The sequence below is a fragment of the Lepisma saccharinum genome, chromosome 14, assembly GCF_977018435.1.
Source record: "Lepisma saccharinum chromosome 14, izLepSacc3.1, whole genome shotgun sequence".
Classification (NCBI taxonomy): Eukaryota; Metazoa; Arthropoda; class Insecta; order Zygentoma; family Lepismatidae; genus Lepisma; species Lepisma saccharinum.
In genome coordinates, this window is record NC_139242.1 from 49,310,109 (window position 1) to 49,331,816 (window position 21,708).

Genomic DNA, 21,708 nt, shown 5'->3' on the forward strand with positions numbered 1-21,708 from the left:
GAAATTTTTGCGTGCACATTCGTGCACAAACGATGCACTAACGTTTGGCACCATTTTGGTGAAAATCGGAGGAGGTGGGGGGCTGACCCCAAAAGTTAAGGTGTTAATATCTCGGATTTCCCCTTGTGCACAAATGAAATTTTTGCGTGCACATTCGTGCACAAACGATGCACTAACGTTTGGCACCGTTTTAGTGAAAATCAGAGACGGTGGGGGGGCTGGCATTTAGACAGCCCCCCCAAATTGACTTTCTAATTTTGGTGTTTTCCGTTTGTGCACAAACGAAATTTTTGCGTGCACATTCGTGCACAAACGATGCACTAACGTTTGGCACCATTTTGGTGCAAATCGGAGAAGGTGGGGGGGCTGTCTAAATATACGTAAATATTGGACACACTGACTGTGCAACTGGAAATACGTTTTGGAGAGCTTGAAAAGATAAAATTTGTTGAATTGGTAGACCAAAATAGCTTTGGGGAATATAAACTACATTTTCTTGTCATGAAATTAATTAACCTTCTGTCCACATATCCATTTTTCAACAATGAACGATTAAAAAATGATTTAAAGAATATCTGTGATGAAGAAAAGCATTTACCTCCTGCAGACCTTCTAAAATTCATAGTTAGCAATGATCTTCAAACAATCTACAAAGAAGTAACACAACTTATCAAGTTGGTCTTGACATTCCCAGCTTCCTCCGAAAGAAGTATGAGCACCCTCAAGAGAGTAAAAAAAAAAATATCTCCGTAATTCAATGAAAAATGAAAGATAAAGTTCTCTCAGTCTCAGTACAATAGCCATTGAAAAAAAAACAGGTTAAAGAACTTTCTATTGATCAAGGCTTCAAGCAAAGAGGAATTGATACTTTTGCGACCAACAAGAATCGACGCATGAACCTGCTGTATAAAAAAAATATAAGCAGATTTTTCAGCCTACCCAGTATTTACGCCTTAGCTTCGCCACTGCCGAATGTAAATAAGGTGAATCGCAGGAATAGACTTTCATTCGCGAAAGAGCACATCCAGAAGGACCAGGAATTTTGGGATAGTGTCATATGGTCAGACGAGTCCAAGATATACGGGTCAGATCATCAGATGGGATAAATAGGGTCTGGAGAAAATCAAATAAAGACAATGATCACATTAACACAGTTCCAACAGTTAAACACGGTGGTGGGTCATTAATGATTTTGGGCTGTATGTCGTCGAAAGGTGTTCATTCTTCAACAACGAAGTCAACGAATGGCATTGGGCATTCTTGGAAATGTACCACGTCGTTCAATTGTTTATCAATTTAGCATGCAATGGATTAATGACCATCAGGGCCGTCTGTTAATATAGCTTTCATTCAGATCTTTGGTTTTTATGCGTTCATATTTCTGTTTCTTCAGACATTTTTATTGAGCCAGATCTTAGAAATAGGAAAAGCCATAGCCAAATAACACATTTCTCCCTTTTTGCATACGAAAGAAGCTCGTTTCATGCAAAGTATCGACAAAGGTCGATATTGGATTCCTTGAATCTCGTCTTTCTACTTTCAAGGTTTTGATTTGTCGTACGTTTAGTTTTCAATGTGGGCTGTGCTGCCAGGCGTCGGAACTTTCCTTTGATGTCTGCCGACAGACAATAGAAAGAAGCCACGGAACACTTTTGAAGCTGAAGGTGCAAACTGGCATTTTTGTGGCAACGAACATGTTTTTGAAATATAATTTTATATTTTTCCATAGTTACTGCTTGTTATGGAATTGTTTGGAGGCTGAGAAAGAGAAAGAGGATAACACAAAACCTTAAATTGTGTTGCTTAGCTTTGAAGTCAAAATAAACAAGCACTTGAGGTTTTCTCATTAACTACATAAATACCGTGACTCTTGTCATTTATAAAAATATTCAAGCTTACATTTTTAACATCTAAAGTAATCTTATTGGTCATTTTCTTCAATTATAAGCCATTTTCAAATAATCTCAAGGTAATTTTTAGTTCATATTTGATTGATTGATTGATTTGCTTTATCTTACTTCGATTTTTATGCCACTTTTGGCTAATTTGCGAAGATGGGGATGAGTGATGATATGATCAAATTGTTGAATGGACACTCGCAAACATCCATACCCAGGCCAGGATTCGAACCCGGGACCCGTGGTATCGTAGAGCTCAAATTTGAGAAGTTTTATATCGTTGATGTCCGAGCTTTAGTTTTTTAATGTACAGTCACCGGCAATAAAAATGGAACACCTAGATCCTGAAATACTCCTTCAGTGCAAGGTGTTATATGTATGTGTTGCCTAACTCTACGGGATATTTCAGGATCTAGGTGTCCCATTTTTATTGCTGGTAGTTGTACATTTGGAAATAGATTTGTTTGCTTGTTACTGTTTTTTTAAATGCCAATTTATTCACAGAAGTGATAGGGGACGGGGAAATCAATGTACATAAAGACACTATCTCCGGAGAATAGTAACCTTGATTTATGCCTTTTGGCTGCACTTTAAGTAATGCATTATAAAGAAGGTCACAGAAAGCTTGTTCGATTTCACATCTAGCATGCAATCTCTTCCAGGAAAATTAGACTTATTATATATTTTTAAAAATATATGTTTCATAATTTAGAACTGCTTTCAGTGTTCTTTGGTGTCCGCAGTTTACTGTTCCCAAGCAGGTAGTACCATAGTTACTACAATGTGGCTTATAACTTTTTCGTCTCTTTTTGTTGATAGCGATATGTTGGGGGATGTTGCAGGTGTAAGAATGTTCCATGGACGGACACTAATCAAGAACTAGCAATTCGATATTCATATGGATTACAGATTCTTGAACAAAACGATCCATCATATTAGTTAATATTACAATGAACTTCTGTATTATCGACCCGTGTCGGTATACGAAATGTCTTCCACGTATCTGCTGTAATTTCTCAATAATCGAATTATACAGATTTGTTCGATTATTAAATCGAATATAACGATCTAGCCCAGGGGTATCCAACTGGCGGCCCGCGATGCTTTTTTTGCGGCCCGCGAAGCCTGTTTGCAAAATACATTAATTTCATGTCATTTTATTAAAATACGTTCTATTTTTGCTGAAGAAACGGAAGCTCTGTGAAGAAAGACCATATCACAGGTAGAATTGATTTTGCAGTCAATAATGATCATCTGAAGAATCTAAAGTGACGTAACGTTCTCTTCACAACATGCATTCAACCCCGCTATGCGGAATGAACTTGCCCGCTTCCCACCTCTTCGCTATGCGGAATTGCAGGGAATCGTAATAAACTGATGATTTTCAACGTTACTTTGGAGAGGAATAACCTGGTCCATTTTCCAAACTGTCGGCGGCTAGCAGAAGATGAAGAAACACTGGACTTTTCTGAATTCAGTGCAAATATTAAAGAAATAATGGATGAGTTTGACTCCAGATTTAAAGATTTTGAAGAACTTAAAAGCAGCATCCAGCTATTTAGCAATCCTCTTGGCGTTAATATCGAAGAACAAGAAGCTTTTCTCTCCTACTTGAATTGTGTGATTTGCAAGGCGATTTCCTTCAAACTAGGCAAGAAAAGGAGCCAGAGTTTTTCGAATGCCTTTCAAAGGAACGCTTTCCAAACCTTCGCAGTTTTGGGCAAATAATGACATCGATGTTCGGCAGTACATACACGTGTGAAAGTGTTTTTTCTTCAATGAAGTTCATCAAGAACCGCTACAGAAGCCGACTGGCAGATTCTTCACTGCTTCACCTTCTGAGACTTTCAAATACAGAAATTGAAGTGGACATCTCAATTTTCTGTTCAGTACTTAAAATCTTTGTAATTTTTAATCCCCCCCCCCCCAAAAGTGCTGCCCGCCAATCAACTGCTGGATATAATTTTGGACCTCGGACCTTTTGAAGTTGGAAACCACTGATCTAGCCCATAGAAGATATTTATGAAGCACAAGTTCGAACTTTTTAAAGTCTGTTGGTCCTGAGATTTTCATATTTGCAATTTTAGCTGTTTCTGATGTATTCATTGTTAAATAGATATCAATTGTTGATTTCGTAGTGTTTGAGCCAATCTCCTTGACGGAGTGGTTAGGACAGCGCGCTACGGCATGACAGGTCCCGTGTTTGAATCTCGACCTGTGAGTGCCCATTTCATCAATTTCATCATATCATCCATCACCCATCCTCATCGTCGCGATTAGCCAGAAGTGGCCGAAAATTACTCTAAATAACAAGAATCAAATTACAGCCTACAGAAAGTCTTGCCGATTGATGCTGTATATAGGGCTCGCGCACTTTAGACCTTGGGTTCCGCCCCAACACGTTTATGTAGAATAGAAGGAAGGGAAACGGAAAACTTCGAAAAGTTAGAACGCAACCTTATGTGCACACTTAAAATATTATTGTCTATTTCTTAATAATAAACTGAATAAATACTGTCAGTTTCGCAATACATGTTTTATAAACAACTTCAATAGCGACACCTAAGCAGAAAAACAGGAATAATTGTTTTGAAAATGTGAATATCAGCCTATAGAATTCCGGGCATTCCCCGTAAATTCTTACCTTGCCTATGCAATAAATTCTTAGGCCCATATTTTGAAATAATATGTACATGTATATTCTGCTTCTGAACTGTCAACAACAATAAGCATTCCAAATACGAAAGTATTACATATCTATGTACATTTTAAACAAAAGTCAAAACAAATGACAAACGGTCTATGGTTATATACGATTAGGTCTGGCGTAGGGGCGGCGCCAGGGAGCGCGAGGGAGTGCTTGCGCACCCCCTCAATTTCTTCTGCACCCCCTATTCAAAATCTATGTTGAAAACATTAATTCTTGCAGTGTCATATATCATAGTTACCCCTTAACAGGAAGTATGATTTTTTATTACATAATTGGAAGTATGTGTCTGACAGAGACGGAACGCCGAAACTTTTGTTTCCTTGCAAAGTATTACATAGATTTATTCTTATAATCTAATATTATAAAATTTATTTCAAAATACATACACAACGCAAGTGCTACGTAAGAAAAAATAACTATTATTGAGAAAAACTTTTCTTTTTTTATGAAAATGCAACTTTGTTTGTCTCCTTCCGTGTTTCTCTTGTTTCAGAGTCGTCAAATCAGAGGCAGAGTAACACAATTTAGAAACGCTTCACTGACATAGCTGATCTAAATATGGGTCTACCCATAGAATCAGTAGAAAATAGGAAAACCATATCCTCATGTCCAGACTTACAAATTGATGTAAGCATAAAAAGAGCTAAAAGTGCCTTTATTTCACACTTATGAGTTGGTCTGTAATTGCTCTTTTGATGCTCTTTGACTTTAATTCTTGTTTTCTCTAATTTTACATTTGTCCACAACAGAATATGATCAATAATGTCGTCATCAAAAATTAGAGACCAAATATCTTCCATTTGAGGATTTTCACCTAAATTTCTAACAATCTTTGTCAAGCTTGGAATTCCTCGTATTATATTTTGACGAGGAACACGTCTAGTCTTTGTTGGTTCTTTAGATTCCCAAGAATATCCTTCCTTACCGTGAAAGAAAGCTGGAACGTCATTCTCTTTATTTGTCCTGCAACTTACAGACGAAATACTAGCTTCGATATTACGACAATCTTCATCATCAGTGGAAGAACCATATGTCACAAGAATGAACATGGAGTCCACATCGGAATCATCATCAGAAAATAGATCTTCCATCTCCTCTTCTAGCCCGTCTTCTTCCATTTCTTCCCACATTTTTGAAACCTTGGCGCAAAAATTGGGTTCACCCACTTTCGCTACATCGCTTAGTTTCCTTTTCCTAGATGTAGAAGGTCCTTCCTCCATTATAACTAAGTTCTAATCATCAACATCAATAATACTTGTGTGCAAGAAAACTCCACTACTGGAAGTATGTGTCCAAGGGACACGCAAAAAAACTTACGTTATTGGAAGTATGTGCCTCTCAGACACGGTAGGTTACAAAAAAGCTCTTATCAGCTAACACACAAGCGCGACAGACAACAATGAATCACACCACCAAAGTAAGAAAAAAAAATTATGAAGGTATTGAGGAGCTCGCTTCACAGAAACATACAGGGATGCCAGCACAACGAAAAAAAAAACCATGCGTGTCTGTCAGACACATACTTCCAGTTAAGGGTTAAATTGGTAGTGAGACTACTGCTGTTATTGTACTATACAACAGGCAATCATTGAAAGAGAAACCGCATATATTTTCCTGAACTGTCAGCAATCTATAAAGATCAGAGGCCGTTGTATTTTCTTTCGTCAGTATTGTTGTTAAGAATTGTTTCTTCTTTTGTTTTAAGCGGCCCTTGTGTTTTCGATATATGAACACAGGTCAGTGAGTTATTTTTTGGCATTGTTGTTAAACGGTTTTATTGTCCGCCTACTTGTTGTTCCTGTTATCTCCAAGTCGCACTGGAATAAAAATTTCAGATGCTTTCAAGATGTCATCACTCATCAGGTCGTGCTCGGGAAACTATTTAACGCGAGTTGTATCGTGACGGGTAGTTTACCTGTTAATACGTTCTATATGTTCCACCGAACATGTTTAGTAAAGTACCATTTCAGACTTTGCCGAGGAGCCCGAAGTTCGCAAAGAAATGTCACAGTTCGTTGATGGGGATAGTGCGGCAGAAGGGGATTTTAACAAAGCTGGAGCTTGGTCCTAAACTTGGTCCGAAATCAATTCTATGGGGCACAAGATGGCAAAAATTGAAGTAAAAAAAAGCAAGGCTAGCAGAATTTAAGAGTAGCATGACAAAATGATGTTCAAAATGGAATGAGTGTTCAACTGTTCATGTATTTATTTTTTCTTCCAGACGGACAAGGACACCACAAGGCAAATGGGGTGGGGGGAGGGGGCACAGAGAAGCAATTGCCATCTTCCACTTCAAATTTTATGCAAATAAAAATATATTTAGTATTTTTTTTTTTTCGTAATTTCGTAAAAGTTCAGAGCCGTAGCTAGGGGCGGCGAGCAATCTAAATTAAAGCTTTATAAAAGAGAGAATGCGGCGCATAATAATTTAATATTGTTTTCAGTTTGCAATAATATGGATCTAGAAATTTTCTTGCGAGCGAAACGGACAATATCATCATTCTATTCTGTAATGCATTCTAAATTACCAGACAGAGAAGTGAGACTAACCATGTACTTCAGACTGTTACTGCTAAGCATTTTGGTCTTAAATGCATGAACAATTGAAGCATTCCACCGAATAACGCTGCATGGCACATTTCAGTGAATGCGAGAACAACGGATAAAACCTATTGTACAACCTTAGTGACAATGAAGTTCGACCAGTCACAAATATAGGAGTGCGTTGTGAAAGAAGGAGAACACATGCATATGCTGAACATATTTTATTCAGCAGGCTACATGGAACAAAGGAAAACATAAATTTCCGCTGCAACGCAGCAATGTATGGTGTCCACACAAAATAAAACATTTTCGTACATCTACACGTGACATTGAAGTTCGACCACTGTTAGAGGGGATCCTATTTACCATGGTGTGACGCCGCTCCGTCGGCGAATAACTGTGGCAATGCGTCGGGGCATGCTGCGGGCGAGTCGTTCAAGGTATTCCACATCGATGCGGTGCCATTCCTCCTGCAGGCAGGCGATAAGAGCAGCCACTGTCGTGGGTCCCCTCTGTTGCACACGTCGCTTAAGAACACGCCACACATTCTCATGGGCGAGAGGTCGGGACTCGATGGTGGCCATGGCAGAGTTCGCACGTGATGGCGAGTCAACCATTCTCTTGTCAGCCGCGCTGTATGAGGCCTGGCATTGTCGTGTTGAAAATGAGACGCCGCCTGTGGAACAGTTGCCTTCGCACTGTGGGAAGATGCCGCTCCAGTATGCGTGTATAGGCGTGTGCATTCGCAATGCCCTCACAGACGTGTAGTGGGCCAACCCCAGATGCCGTCATGCATCCCCATACCATCACTGACGCAGGTTTCTGTACCCGACGTGCATAACATTTTGCTTCATTCTGTTCCTCCTTCCGACAAATGACTGTTTTCCGTATTTTCCCGTACACAACATTGAAAATGGATTCGTCCGTCCACAAAACCCTGTTCCACTGCCGAAATGTCCATTCCCGGTACTTTCGTGCCCACCGTAGTCGATTGCCTTTGCTCAACATGGAAAGGAAGGGTTTACGTTTCGCCTTGTACACTCGGTAACCGCATCGCTGTAGATAACGGCGAATGGTTCTGGTTGACACTTCAATGTTAAAGCGTTCTCGAGTCCACAGTCGTAATTCGGCCACAGAAACATGATTGTTGGTCTGGATATAGCGCCTAAATATCCGTAGGTCACGCATGCTCAGCAGGCGTTTTCGACCAGGGGCCTTACCTGGCTCTGTAGTACCCGTATTTTGGTGGTGTTCGATGATGCAGTGGACGGTTGACTTGAGTAAGTTCAGTTGGCGCCCTTTTTCCCGTTCACTGAGTCCATCCCGTTGCAACTCTACCACTCTTCTCCTCACGGTGTTGTCAATAGGTTTGCCCCTGGCCATGGTGATGATGCACTGCGGTTCCTCGGTGCACAGCACGCGCTTATATACGGTGGACTCCCTTATCGTGTCCGCGACGTCATGCTTCCGTCGAATGCGCCAATATCTGGAATTTTCCGTATGGGTCTGGTGCCTGGTCGAAGTTCAATGTCAGGCGTATTGTTCCCCGTTTTCGTTCTTTACGTGACCTTGGGTGCAACATGCTGGGATCACGATTCTTGCCTGCTCACACGCCTCCTCTTACACACATGCGTCACTTCTGCGGGTCACCCATTCCACCGCCTATGCCTCTGTGCATTTAATCACGTATTCCTTTCTGGTCGAACTTCATTGTCACCAAGGTTGTATGTTACTGGACTACAGTAGAAACAACATAAAACCTTATGCAAACACAGTAGCAATCTTTGGGCAACATCCGACCTTAAAACTGGACAGCTTGTAGCCTGTAGAAACAGGGCCGCAGCATGATTCCACTGGTAACGCAGCACATTCACAAAAGTGCCATACAGCCATTCGGTGGAATGCTTCAATTGTTTGGATGAAAAGAAGCGCGCACATTTGAGAGATTTATATCATTTTTGCTGTTGGTTTGCTACGAGGCGGATAAATTGATTATGTAATGCATTTAAATAATATGTTATATATGTGTATTAAATAAACTTTGAATACAGTGTTAACATGTTGCATATGCATGCTCTAATTTTTTACGTCGCTCCATGTTGCATATGTGTAAAACATATGTTGTACATGAAAGTTATACATGTCTCACGTACAAAAAGAATTATATTCGTCATGCATTTTCTGTCTTTCAAAAAATATAGTTTGTGTGCTTGTTTTTAATTATTAGCTAATGTGAAATTGAACGTTTCAAAAAATATTTCAAATCGTTTGTCCAACACAAATGCTTTAGCACCAACTTCTCCCCTTTTTTGCGTGATTTACGAGGATAATAACGTCTTCCATACTACTACTACTACTACTAATTATAATAATAATGTCATCATCACTATTATTATTGGCACGTTTATCTTGGTACTTGCCCCCCCCCCCTCCAGACAAAAATTCGTGGTTGCGCCTCTGCTAAAACATGCATGCATACATATTTTGTTTTCTTTATTTTCAACATCGAACCCCCCAAATTTTATTCCGCAACCCCTCAGCTCCACCAGATGATTAATCCTGACGCCGCCACTGGTCTGGCGTGTAATGATAGCTAGTATGCGACACGTGTGGACTTTTCAGAATCATTTTCAAAGGACAAGAATCACAGACAGACAAAGAGAGGACAAGTAAATGTATTTTTTTTTTTTTTTAAAAAAAAGGTAAAAATGAGAGAGGAAGGGGTGTGGTGCTGAAAAATCTGCTGAAAAAGATAAAATAATGAAATAAACACACAGAAACAAATGACGGATTGGTGTTATGGGTAACCTTATCTGAATACACCCAAACATCAATCCCTTCTACGTAGTACACCCTGAACCGCTGGCGTAAGCAGAGGGGGGGCTGATGGGGCTACAACCCCCTCCGAAATTTTGAGAAAAACCAAGATTTTGAAATGAAAGCAGTGGAGAACTCGGGAAGAACCAAAGTTATAAATGCATACCTCCCTTAAAATGACCCCCATTGCCATTTTTGATAGTAGGAAGTTCTAAAAAATACGAAGTGTGTGCCGCCTCCCTAGAAAGCAGCTATGTACTATTCACCTGTATAATTCCAGCCCCTCCCGAAAATAAATCCTGCGTACGTCAGTGCCCTGAACTGCAGACTAACGAGGCTCTGGTGTCTGAGCTCTCAGCCAGTGTAATCCTCTGCAGGGATTGTGTTGTGTCCTGTCGATGATTGTCCTCTTATCAATTTCATCTTACCACCATTCATCCTCATCTTCGCGATTAGCCAAGACTAGCAGAAAAGTGAAGTACAATAAATCTTTTGATCTGATATAATTTATTTTATTTCGCTTTTAGTGGATCACAAACACGCAGCACAGCACACAACACAGGCCCGCAGAGGATTATACAGGGTAATTATAAATGATTCATCGGGTTTTAAAGTGAAATGTTTCCAAAACTATTAATATAATATGTGTGCGCTAATCATGAACCGAAAGAACACATCTGGAAGTTTAATTTCTCATATTTGTAACCTTGGAACCTGCCAACAGATGGCAGCACAAACCTAATTTCCAAAATGGCGTCTATGCACCAGAGCCTTGTTAGTCTGCAAAGACCTGCAGTACAGGGTGTTGTAGGCGGAAGAGAGGTTGACATTTGGGTGCTTACAGGAAAGTCACCATTTACACCATACAATCAGAAGAAGAATAGAGGTAGACTAACAAGAGATGAAAGAAGGAAAAAAGGAAGAAAGGAAGGAAACAAAAATTGACAAAGAAATGGAGTAAGATCCTGAGAAGGGTAGAGAAATAGAGAGAAGCAGAGAAATGAGGACGTAGAAAAGAAATATAGAAAGAGGAAATAGAGAGAATACTGCGACTAGTGATATAGAGTCCACTTGTTAATTCTTTGTCAACGCCACTGACATAAATGGTTCTCAAATGTAGCAAAATCCATTATCCATATCCAAACACAGCCTCAACATTAATTGCAACTACTTAGAAGAAGGAATACCAAGAAGCAATCACACAGAAGAAGGATTGCCAAAACACTTACAATACTTTGAGTCGATGCGTATCATACCAACAGCTGTCCACAGTTACTTTCTGGCAGGATCTCTACTGGTGATAACATCGGTGTCTAAAACAAGTGGGTTCCTCCTCTAAACACAACAGTTCTGCTATTAAGCAAAGTTAGAAGCACCTGCTCATTTTGTGCATCTCGTTTCCACACCTCATTTTTGTGCGAGTCCACTTCTGTCGAACCAACTGCGCATGAACCTCGAAACGAACAATGTTACAAGTCCTATCAGTCAGAATTTGTGACACGCGTTATTTACCCTGCTGCTTATCGATTATCGCTACAAATGACTTGTCTCTCCTCCCCTCCCCTTCTCTTTATAACCTCTATTTGGGTAATTGAGAGGTGTCACTCCCACCGCTGAAGAAACTGGCCTTCGAAGAACAAATGGAAGAGAGTCGTGAACAATGCATGATATTAATATACAGCATGTATTAAGAACAAACATTACGAAACGAGATGCCTCTTATGGCGTTTTGCACGAGAAAAAGCAACCAAAAGTAAATACATGTCTATAAAATGCCCATTCGCTTCGAGCACTTCCCAACTAAAATTGTCCTTTATCGAACTTGTCATCTTTATGTTGTTTGAGTCAAATGACGCTTCTAGGTCTATTGTGAAACATTTTTTGGTAACTAAGAAATACAGAAATATGTATCAATGTTTGGAGATATACTTTTATAGTTTATGATTTATTATAGATAAGCTACAACTAGTACACGTTCCATGCGTGAATTATAAGCGGGCTGTTCTATTTCACTGGCTGAGGCTTCCCAGGTGGCGTAGTGATAATTTCAAGTGGGTTCAGTGTTCGATACCCGGTGGAGGCACATAGTGGTTCAGAGCCACCTTAAACTGCATATTCAGTCCCGATTAGTCTTTCTGTGCATAAAGTGGACTGATTAGATCAAAAATGAAAAAATCAATGTTCATTAAATTATATTTCCATTATAATGAATATTATAAGGTTTAATATGTGTGATATCTAAAATAAATTCAGTTATATTATGTATAATTTAATTGTTATTTTATATTTAAAAAATGTAAAAATATAGAAGTTATAACATTTCTTAAAAACCTTATAATTAAACATTAACATTGACTTTTATAGAAACATTTTTTTAAAAAAAATTACTGTTTACTCTCTACGAAAACGTAAAGTAACTACTGATTTTGTTACTAGTTACTTGGAAAGAGTGGCCGTTACAGTTACTAATATCAAAAGTAACTAGTTACAGCAATTTGTTACTTCCAGGCACTGTTATGGATCTTTAGTGTCAACAAAACTTTATAATAATGGTGCTAGTTAACATCCAAGATGATGATAATGTAACACAATACTGTATAGGGTTACCAGACGTCCGGATTTTCCCGGACATGTCCTACATTTTAGCCTTATGTCCGGCGTCCGGGAGGAATTTGAAAAATATCATAAATGTCCTATATTTTGAGCGTCACATAAAATTAATTAGGAAAGTAGGTAACAGAAAAAACAATCATGCAAGTTACAAGTCTATGGACTCCGCTTCCAAACTCAATGGTGAAATTTATTTTGATTGTCATTGCTCAAAAAGGAAAAAAGTTTGTCCTGCTATTAAAAGTACGGAAAAACGGAAGCACTTAATGAACAAAGTTTTGTGACCACTTTCTGATAACGTAACTGTTCAATGCCTGAGCAGAATCTCTTGCCTTAGGGATTATACTGATGGAACAAGATGTTGCCATTCTTATTCAATATAATTTGATTGTAAAGCAGGGGTATAGAGAACAAAGTTATTCAGGGTGTCGACCAGTCAAGAAAGTCATGGTAGTCAAGAAAAAGTAAAGAAACCAAGAAATAGGTCAAGAAGTCAATACAAAGGCAATAAATTATTCTTTTGGTCAAGAATTTTTGCTATCATAATGACTGGTTGATTTAGTTTATTTTACTTAACTTTTTTCTGTCCCTTTGGTTAATCGCGAAGATGAAGATGAATGGCGGTAAGGTAAGATGGATGAAGGGACAGTCACAAGCATATAGGGACAACTGACACAAGCCCCACATAAGATTATACTGGCTGTGAGTCCAGACGCCAAAGTCTCGCTTGTCTGCCAAACACAGTTCAGGATGCATTAATACGAGCAAGCAGATCTAATTCTCTTCTTAAATTCAGCTTCAGTTTTCATCTTAACTGGCCCTTTGGTAGGGGTTTGAATAAATAAATAGTTATTTTCTTAATTACTAATTCCAAATTTTACCTAAGTAGGGGTCGAATAAATAAACGTTAAGAAAGACGGGAAAAAGGTCTAGAAAAGTCCAGAAAAAGTCAAGAATTCTGGATGTGTTATTTTGGTAGACACCCTATTATTGAACTAAAGACTACCCAAGATGAAACTTCTCGAATTTTAAATTACGGTAATTGCTGAATATTTGTTTAACATTACAGGTCATAATTCAAATTTTCAGAGAGTACTTTTATTAGCATCAGCCCAACAAACTCACGAGAGAAATATTTTTTTCATGAAGTCTGTAAAATGTCTGTTACTGGTCCCTATAGTTTCAAAGAGTTTGACTGTCCACTCTAACACAAATATAGTTTGACTAAACCTGAAATTTTTATCAAAATTATCTTCTCAGAGAAGTACCACTTAAATCATGTAGTAAGAGGTGCATTGATTAGTATGATTGCAAGTCTTGAAATTTTGCATTTAAAAATTCATTTTACTACCTTGGTCAGCATATTTTTTTTCATAATCATGGAAACAAGGCTTAATGGTGTTATTTTTTTAAAACTGAAAACACCATTAAGCCTTGTTTCCATGATTATGAAAAAAAATATGCTGACCAAGGTAGTAAAATGAATTTTTAAATGCAAAATTTCAACACTTGCAATCATACTAGCAGGTGGCTTTCACTATTGTGAACTGAACTCTCACCTAAAAGGCTAAAAATATATGCCTCCACAACTTTCTAATTGTCTGGAGGGAGTAATGTTTTGTGTATATATAATGCCCTTTTTTGTATCTTGTTACTTTTGTACTTGATACAGAGTCTGATGAAGACCTTGCTAGAAGGTTGAAACGTTACGTTTAGTTTGTTTTTAATAAAATTAATTACTGTCTTGGTCAGCATATTTATATTTTTTTCAAAACTGAAAAGTGTAATTTTTCAACTACTTTCAAACGTGCTCTATAGAAATATGTATTATTTATTGAGAATGTTTTGTGTCCTACATTTTGACTTAATGTCCTACATTTTGGGACAGCGTGTCCTACATTTCCCATACAGCGATCTGGTAACCCTACACAATACATCACTTTATCAACAGTAAGGCTAATCGGGACTGAACCTACAGTTTACAGTGCGATCCAAACCACTATGTGCCTCCACCGGGTATTGAACCAGGGACCCCTTGATTACAAGGCGACGACGCTACCACTGCGCCAACCGGGAAGCAGCACAAGCCCATACTTGACATAGAGTGATATCATTTTCGTAACATCTCTGGCTGTTATGTACAGGGATTTTCTAAAGTCCTTCCCACATTTAAAATTCACTATAACTTTGTAACGAACAGAAATATTTCAGTGAAATAAATACTGCACAGCAGTCTTTAAAGTTTTACCTGGCAAAACTGCACATTGAGATGATCACGTGACTGCGAGCGAACAAGTGATCCTAAGATGGCGTCGAATCAGGACAAGTCAGTGCGTTTTGTGGTATGCAGGGCTCTGAAATCGTGCGTTCTGGTGCGTTCTGGTGCACGAATTCCAAACCTAGCAGAAAATTGAATGTGTGGTGCGCTGTGTCGACGGAAACATACCTGGTCTTCTCCAGATGGTAAAACTCATAATCAGATAGATCATATTCTCATTGATAAGAGAAGGCATACTAGTATAATTGACGTCCGTACACATAGAGGTGCTGACTGTGCCAGTGACCATTATTTAGTAATTGCTAAATTAAGAGAAAGACTCTCAGTTATAAATCATAAGCAACAAAATCTAAAAGTTCTAAAATTTGATACAGGAAAGTTTACTGATGAAAGAATTAAGAAAGATTACCAAATTAAACTGTCAAATAGATTTGATGTTTTGCAGGATTTAAATGATGATGAAAATATAAATGAAACAGACGTAAATAAGAATTGGGAGCACATACGTAATGCAATAGAATCAGCAGCTAAAGAAAGTATAGGATACCATAAACCGAGAAAAAGTAAGCCATGGTTTGATAATGAATGTCATAATCTAATAGAAATAAGAAATCAGGCTAGACTTAGGTGGTTAAATAACTCTGATGATACAAATCTAAACAATTATAATAGAATAAAGCGAGAAGTTAAACGCACGTTTAGAAGTAAAAAAAGAGATTACTTGAAAAGCAAAATTAACGAAATTGAAACAAACAGCAAAAATAAAAATATCAGAGATTTATATAGAGGTGTAAATGAGTTTAGAAAGGGGTGGCAACCTAAAGTAAACTTGATAAAAGATAAAGACGGTGATTTTCTAGCTGACCCAAGCGATATTCTAAATAGATGGAAGAACTACTTTAATGACCTTTTAAATGTTCATGTAGGAGATAAATCAGAAGTGAATGAAGTCCACACAGCAGAACCTTTAGTTCCAGAACCTAACTTGACTGAAGTTAAAGATGCTATTAAAAGGCTAAAGAATAACAAAGCACCTGGGATTGATTTAATACCAGCTGAGTTAATTAAATATGGTGGAAATTCATTAATATGTCAAATTCATAAATTAATTTGTTTAATATGGAATAAAGAAGAAATCCCTCAACCGTGGAAAGAATCCATAATTGTTCCTGTGTTTAAAAAAAAGTGATAAAATGAACTGCAATAATTACCGTGGAATTTCTCTACTCTAAACAACATACAAAATATTGTCTAACATTCTTTTAACAAGACTAACCCCATATGCTAATGAAATTATAGGTGATTATCAATGTGGATTTAAACGTAACAGATCAACTACAGATCAGATTTTTCACATCAGACAGACACTTGAAAAAAAAGTGGGAATATAATCAAAATGTACATCAGCTATTCATTGATTTCAAAAAAGCATATGATTCGGTCAAAAGAGATAAATTATATAATATATTAGTAGAGTTTGTAATACCTAAGAAGCTTGTTAGTATGATAAAAATATGCACCAGTGAAACAGAAAGTAAAATTCATGTGGGTATTAATATGTCTGACAAATTTACAATTCATGATGGGTTAAAACAAGGAGATGCATTATCTCCATTGCTCTTTAATTTTGCCTTAGAATATGCTGTAAGGAAGGTAAAAGAAACTAAAGAAGGACTAAAATTAAATGGTGTGACTCAGTTGTTAGCATATGCAGATGATGTAGACTTACTGGGGGATGATGTGAATACAATTAAGAATAATGCTAAAATATTTTTCAAAACTGCTAAAGAGATAGGTTTGGAAGTTAAGAAAGAGAAAACTAAATATATGCTTACAGGGCGAAACCAAGTGTTAGGTAATAATCAAAATCTAATTATTGATAACAAGTCGTTTGAATCAGTTTCCAAATTCAAATACTTAGGAGTAATATTAACAAATGAAAATTATATTAAAGAGGAAATAAAAAGTAGGCTTAATTCAGGAAATGCATGTTACTTCTCTCTTCATAAACTTTTGTCTTCTCGTTTAATATCTAAGAAACTAAAAGTTAAAATATACAAAACAGTAATTTTGCCTGTAGTATTATATGGATGTGAAACTTGGTCCCTTACATTGAAAGAGGAACATAAATTGAGAGTATTTGAAAATAAGATCCTTAGGAAAATCTTTGGACCTAAAAGGGATGAGGAAACAGGTGAGTGGAGAAGGTTACATAATTTAGAACTACATAATTTGTATTCATGTCCAGATATTACTAGAATAATTAAATCAAGAAGACTTAGGTGGGCAGGCCATGTGGCGCGAATGGGAGAGGAAAGAGGAGTTTACAGGATTCTTGTTGGGAAACCTGATGGTAAGAGACCTGTAGGAATGGCAAGACGAAGATGGAGGGACAACGTTGAGATGGACCTAAGGGAAATCGGTAGGGATGGAAAAGAGTATATAGATCTTGCTCAAGATAGGGAAAGATGGAAGGCCTGTGTTGCTGCAGCCATGAACCTTCGGGTTTAAGAAGGCTAGAGAGTTAGTTAGTTAGTTAGCTGTGTCGACGGATCATCTAATCGGACCTTTCCTCTCAGAGGAAGATACCGTGGCGGGCGCTACCGACCTCAACATGCTGCAGACGTTCTACCTTCCCCAGCTCATTGCACTTGCTATCAATGATGACATGCACTTCTAGCAAGACAGAGCACCTTCCCATTTCGTTCTTGCAGTCAGAAACTTCCTTGATCAAGAATTCGGAGTCAGGTGGATTGGCCGCAGTACCCACATCATGGCCCGCAAGATCGCCAGATGTGCATCTGTGTGACTTTTGACTGTCGGGATACGTCAAGCCGAAAGTGTACGCGGAAAAGCCAAGAGATCTGGATGACCTCAAAGCAAAGGTATTTGCAGTCATTGCGGGGCATTTCGGATGAGCAGAGGCAGAAAGCCATTCTGGGTTTCAGGACAAGATTGCAGGAATGCATCGCCCCTGTTGGAGGTACGGCGATGAGGACGACAGATATGCAGTGTTGCCAGGTAAAATTTTAAAGACTGTTGTGAAGTACAATATTTCACTGAAATATCTCGTTTTGTTACAAAGTTATATCAAATTTATATGTGGGAAGTACCTGTATATGTAGCTTAGGAGCGAGTCGCAACTACCGAACCATCCAATGAACAAGTGAGCCACTGACGTCATCTCAACCCAGCATCTATTGCTAACCCTCTTGCTCACGAGGTAGTCGGTTGGTAGGCTCGCGGAGTCAGCTGTTCCGAAAATCTCTATCATGCCAACGCCGTTAGATGGCACCACCATGTTAAAATTACCGATGTTATGGAATCAATTGACCACATTCCAAAGCTTATTTAATTTATATTATCTTATTTCAGCATAAAAATAACAGTAAAGAAATAACGTAACCAACCCACCCTGAATAACTGGTAATTAATTCTTGAGTATCACAATACCTTTCTTCATAATGCGTTTCATAATATAATTTTCTGCTTAAAAAGAATAAGCATAGTTCCTGATTCTTCTTGTTGGTTCATTCGTAGCAGAAACGATCGAACATTCTTAGGGAGGGTTAAATAGAAGTCATAAGAAAATATAATCTATGACGGATAATGTCAATAATATAGCACGGAAGTAATCATCGGTTATCAGTGACAACAACATCGTGATAAACGTTTCCGCTGTTATTATTATATTCGTGATAATTATCGTGCGGGTGCCTCGTGGACAAGATAAAATAGGGTCAAATGGTTATTTTCTGATGTCACAAAATGTAACTGATATCCCTTTCAGCAAATACCTACAACTTGATTATGAATTAGCATCTGCACTAATAACAAACTAGTGACCACACCGAAAAAATGGCTATAATTCATGTAGCTGATGAGCACACTGCTTGTCTTTGTAGAGTAGAGTTATTTTTTCCTAGTCTGCCTACGATAACTAAAGTTTAAGATGAAATTTCTTTCATAAGCTTATTTTTGTGCAGTGTAGGTTAACCACGACTTAAACGGTCGTCACATGAAAGTGATATGGGACAAACCCGAAGCGCCATGCATAGACCAGAATTCGAACTCGGGAACATTAGTGACGAGTCGCGCAGTCTAACAATATCGACCACCAAGCGTGTTTAAATCCATTCAACAAATAATTTATATATACAGGGTGAGGCAAAAGTCAGGTTACATAGGTGAATGGATACCCGGTCGCCAGACCTAACACCCCAGGATTTTTACCTGTGGGGACACGTGAAGGTCATTGTGTACGCTAGGAAAATTAAGAGCGTGGGTCACTTCAACGAAAGGATCACAGGCGCAATCTCCCAAATCACCCTCATCACGCTGGCCGATGAATTATGCAACTGTTAGTGTAGAAGTGAAGCATGCATTGAGGCTAATGGTGCGCATATTGTACATGTACTGTAACTATTGCATATCCATCATATGCATACTTGTATGCACGTTTTCCTATGTAACTTGACTCTTGTCTCACCCTGTGTATACATATTTATGTAGTTCTTGCCTCTTGTGATTACCCCTTCATCCATTTCATTGTATTAACATTCTCCCAAATTAGCCAGAACTTGCAGAAAACCGAAGTAAAATAAATAAAACAATCCGTCATTGTGTCACGGCGTATTTCACGCTTTCTTCCTTGCCGAAAAAAAATTGTCCCAGAGAATTTCTATAATCACGTGAATTATTTTCCATCGCCATCCTTAAATTGGGCCTCACGATGGCATAGTAGTAATATTCTCGCCTTGTAATCAAGGGATTCCTGGTTCGATACCGGTGCATGCACATAGTGGTTCGGATCCCACTGTAAACTGTAGGTCCAGCCCAAGACTAGTAGAGGAGAAGGCTGGGGCCATACCTGATCACGTGGTCCTTGACGTCAGGCGTGACGTCACGCGCGGACAGATCGCTCTACGCTCCGGTTTCGCAGCCGAATCAAAGCAGTAATTATGAACAAAAAAGAGCCGTAATTATGCCCAGAAGCTAATTGGGAGTGAATACACAGACTTACTTAGGATCCGACATAACGTATGTCCTTACAGTTGGATTACACAGCTATTTACGCACGCATTTTATCGGTAGTTTATAAGTCGTCACATTCCTCTGTGAAACATTAGTTTCATGTAAAATTGCGGTTAATACACCTAGTAATGCATTTTGTTAGGGCAGAAAGAAAAATATATATGTTGAATGCGTAAAATAATTTTGTTAAATAAAGAAAGGCAGAAAGCCAAAATTATGGATAAGTTGAATATGTAAAAGAAAACAATCTCGTCTATTGCTCTCTTTTAGGAGTGAGAGAGGAGCTGTTTTCACTTAACTTCTTCAAATTTGGTAACTTTGCTTCGACTATTGGTATTTATTTCTTAATTAATTTTCCTTATTCAGATTACAATTCTGAGTCTTATGAATCTTTGAACTACACAGGGAGGAATGTGAGGAAGTTCCGTGTGTATTATGTAACAACTTTAAAAAACTTTTCACTGAACGAAAACTTGAGACATAGAACTGAAGAAAGTCGAGGGTCACTTTATATACTTATACGTATATATAATCAGTGGAATGTCGAACAGGGGTGCCTACAGGCGGGTATGTGAAAGCTGGTTGAGTCCACTTAACTTGGGGGGGGGGGGGGATTGTGATGAAAATTTGACTGAATAAATAATAGAACAATGGAGGACGGAAGTTGAACTACGTTGTCATTTAAGCATCACTCGTATATAAATAGCAAGTTGTGTATTTTGAAGTGTATGGTAGCCTGATGTGTAATGAGACTACTGGTATTGCAATCCACTAACAAGTCTCGTTAGATGCGATGTGCTCAGTTATATATTGTCGCCCGCTGTTTTTTTTTTTCATCGGAGATCACGACACGTCGCAACACCTCACTGAAGGCATTGTGAACTGCAACACCTCACAACCCACCAGGGTGAGAAATCATTGAAAACTGGAGAGGGGGAGAAAGTTTGTAACCTACAACCCCCCTCCCCACAAACATATGTGTGAATTATACGATGTACATATTTGTAATGTTATTAAAAGTAAAAATAAATTACTCAATTAAAATAATTATTGTGATTATTAATTAGAAATTAATTTGTTACTTTCATACATATCAGATAGTGTAAAGCAGCTAACTAATTCCTTTACTAACCGGTTAAAGATGTTAATAAATTATGGCAGTTGAAGTGGTTTTATTATGTGTAAGTTTTTGTTTAGTTTGTGCACTATGTTAATATAAATCAATTAGATTTCATAGTTATTATTGTTTTGCATTCTTGTTTTACTTTTACTGTGCGTATTGATGTAGATTTGTTAATGATCTCTTGAGACAGAAAGCATTCAACACTCACAACTACACTAATTTGTGTGTGTTTTCAATATTATTCTTAGTAAAGTATATTTAAAATTAAAAGTAATTGCTTATATTTTCATTGTTATAACAAAAACTTTTTCCCCGGGAAATTTTTGGTGTTTTTTTTTGTGGCCAAGATTGTTGGTGGGGGGAATCCCCCTCGTCCCCTCCAGGATTTCGCACCCTGAACCCAACAATCCAGAAATACAAGAAAAAAGGAGCGAAAAGAACAAAACAGATCAGCCTTTCCACGTTTCTTTCCGTATGGGGTAAAGACTCAGCTGGGTTTTGTCCACCCAATGACGTCACACCCGCGGCAGTCGCGAAAAGAGGCGTGTCTGACCCCAGCCTTTCCTTCTAGTAGTCTTGGGTCCAGCAGCGATTAGCCAGCTCAGAAGCCGGTTCCTTGCGTTCTCAAAATGGACAACAAATCATATTCCTGAGGGCCAATGGCCGCAGAACGAAACGCTATGTTACTTCCTTG

General features: G+C 38.2%; 1 protein-coding gene across 13 annotated transcripts in view; it reads right to left on the reverse strand.

The window, feature by feature from the left end:
• The window catches only part of LOC145998865 (band 7 protein AGAP004871), a 280,450-nt gene that overhangs the window by 124,418 nt on the left and 134,324 nt on the right, over positions 1-21,708 (reverse strand). Inside the window, exon 1 of one of the 13 annotated variants that reach the window (XM_083135558.1) lies at positions 11,199-11,340. The exons of the other annotated variants lie outside the window; for them this stretch is intronic. Coding sequence (XP_082991684.1) covers positions 11,199-11,223 — 25 coding nt within the window. The 5' untranslated portion in view covers positions 11,224-11,340. Of the gene's footprint in view, positions 1-11,198; positions 11,341-21,708 lie in introns of those variants that run through there. 13 annotated transcript variants of the gene reach the window in all.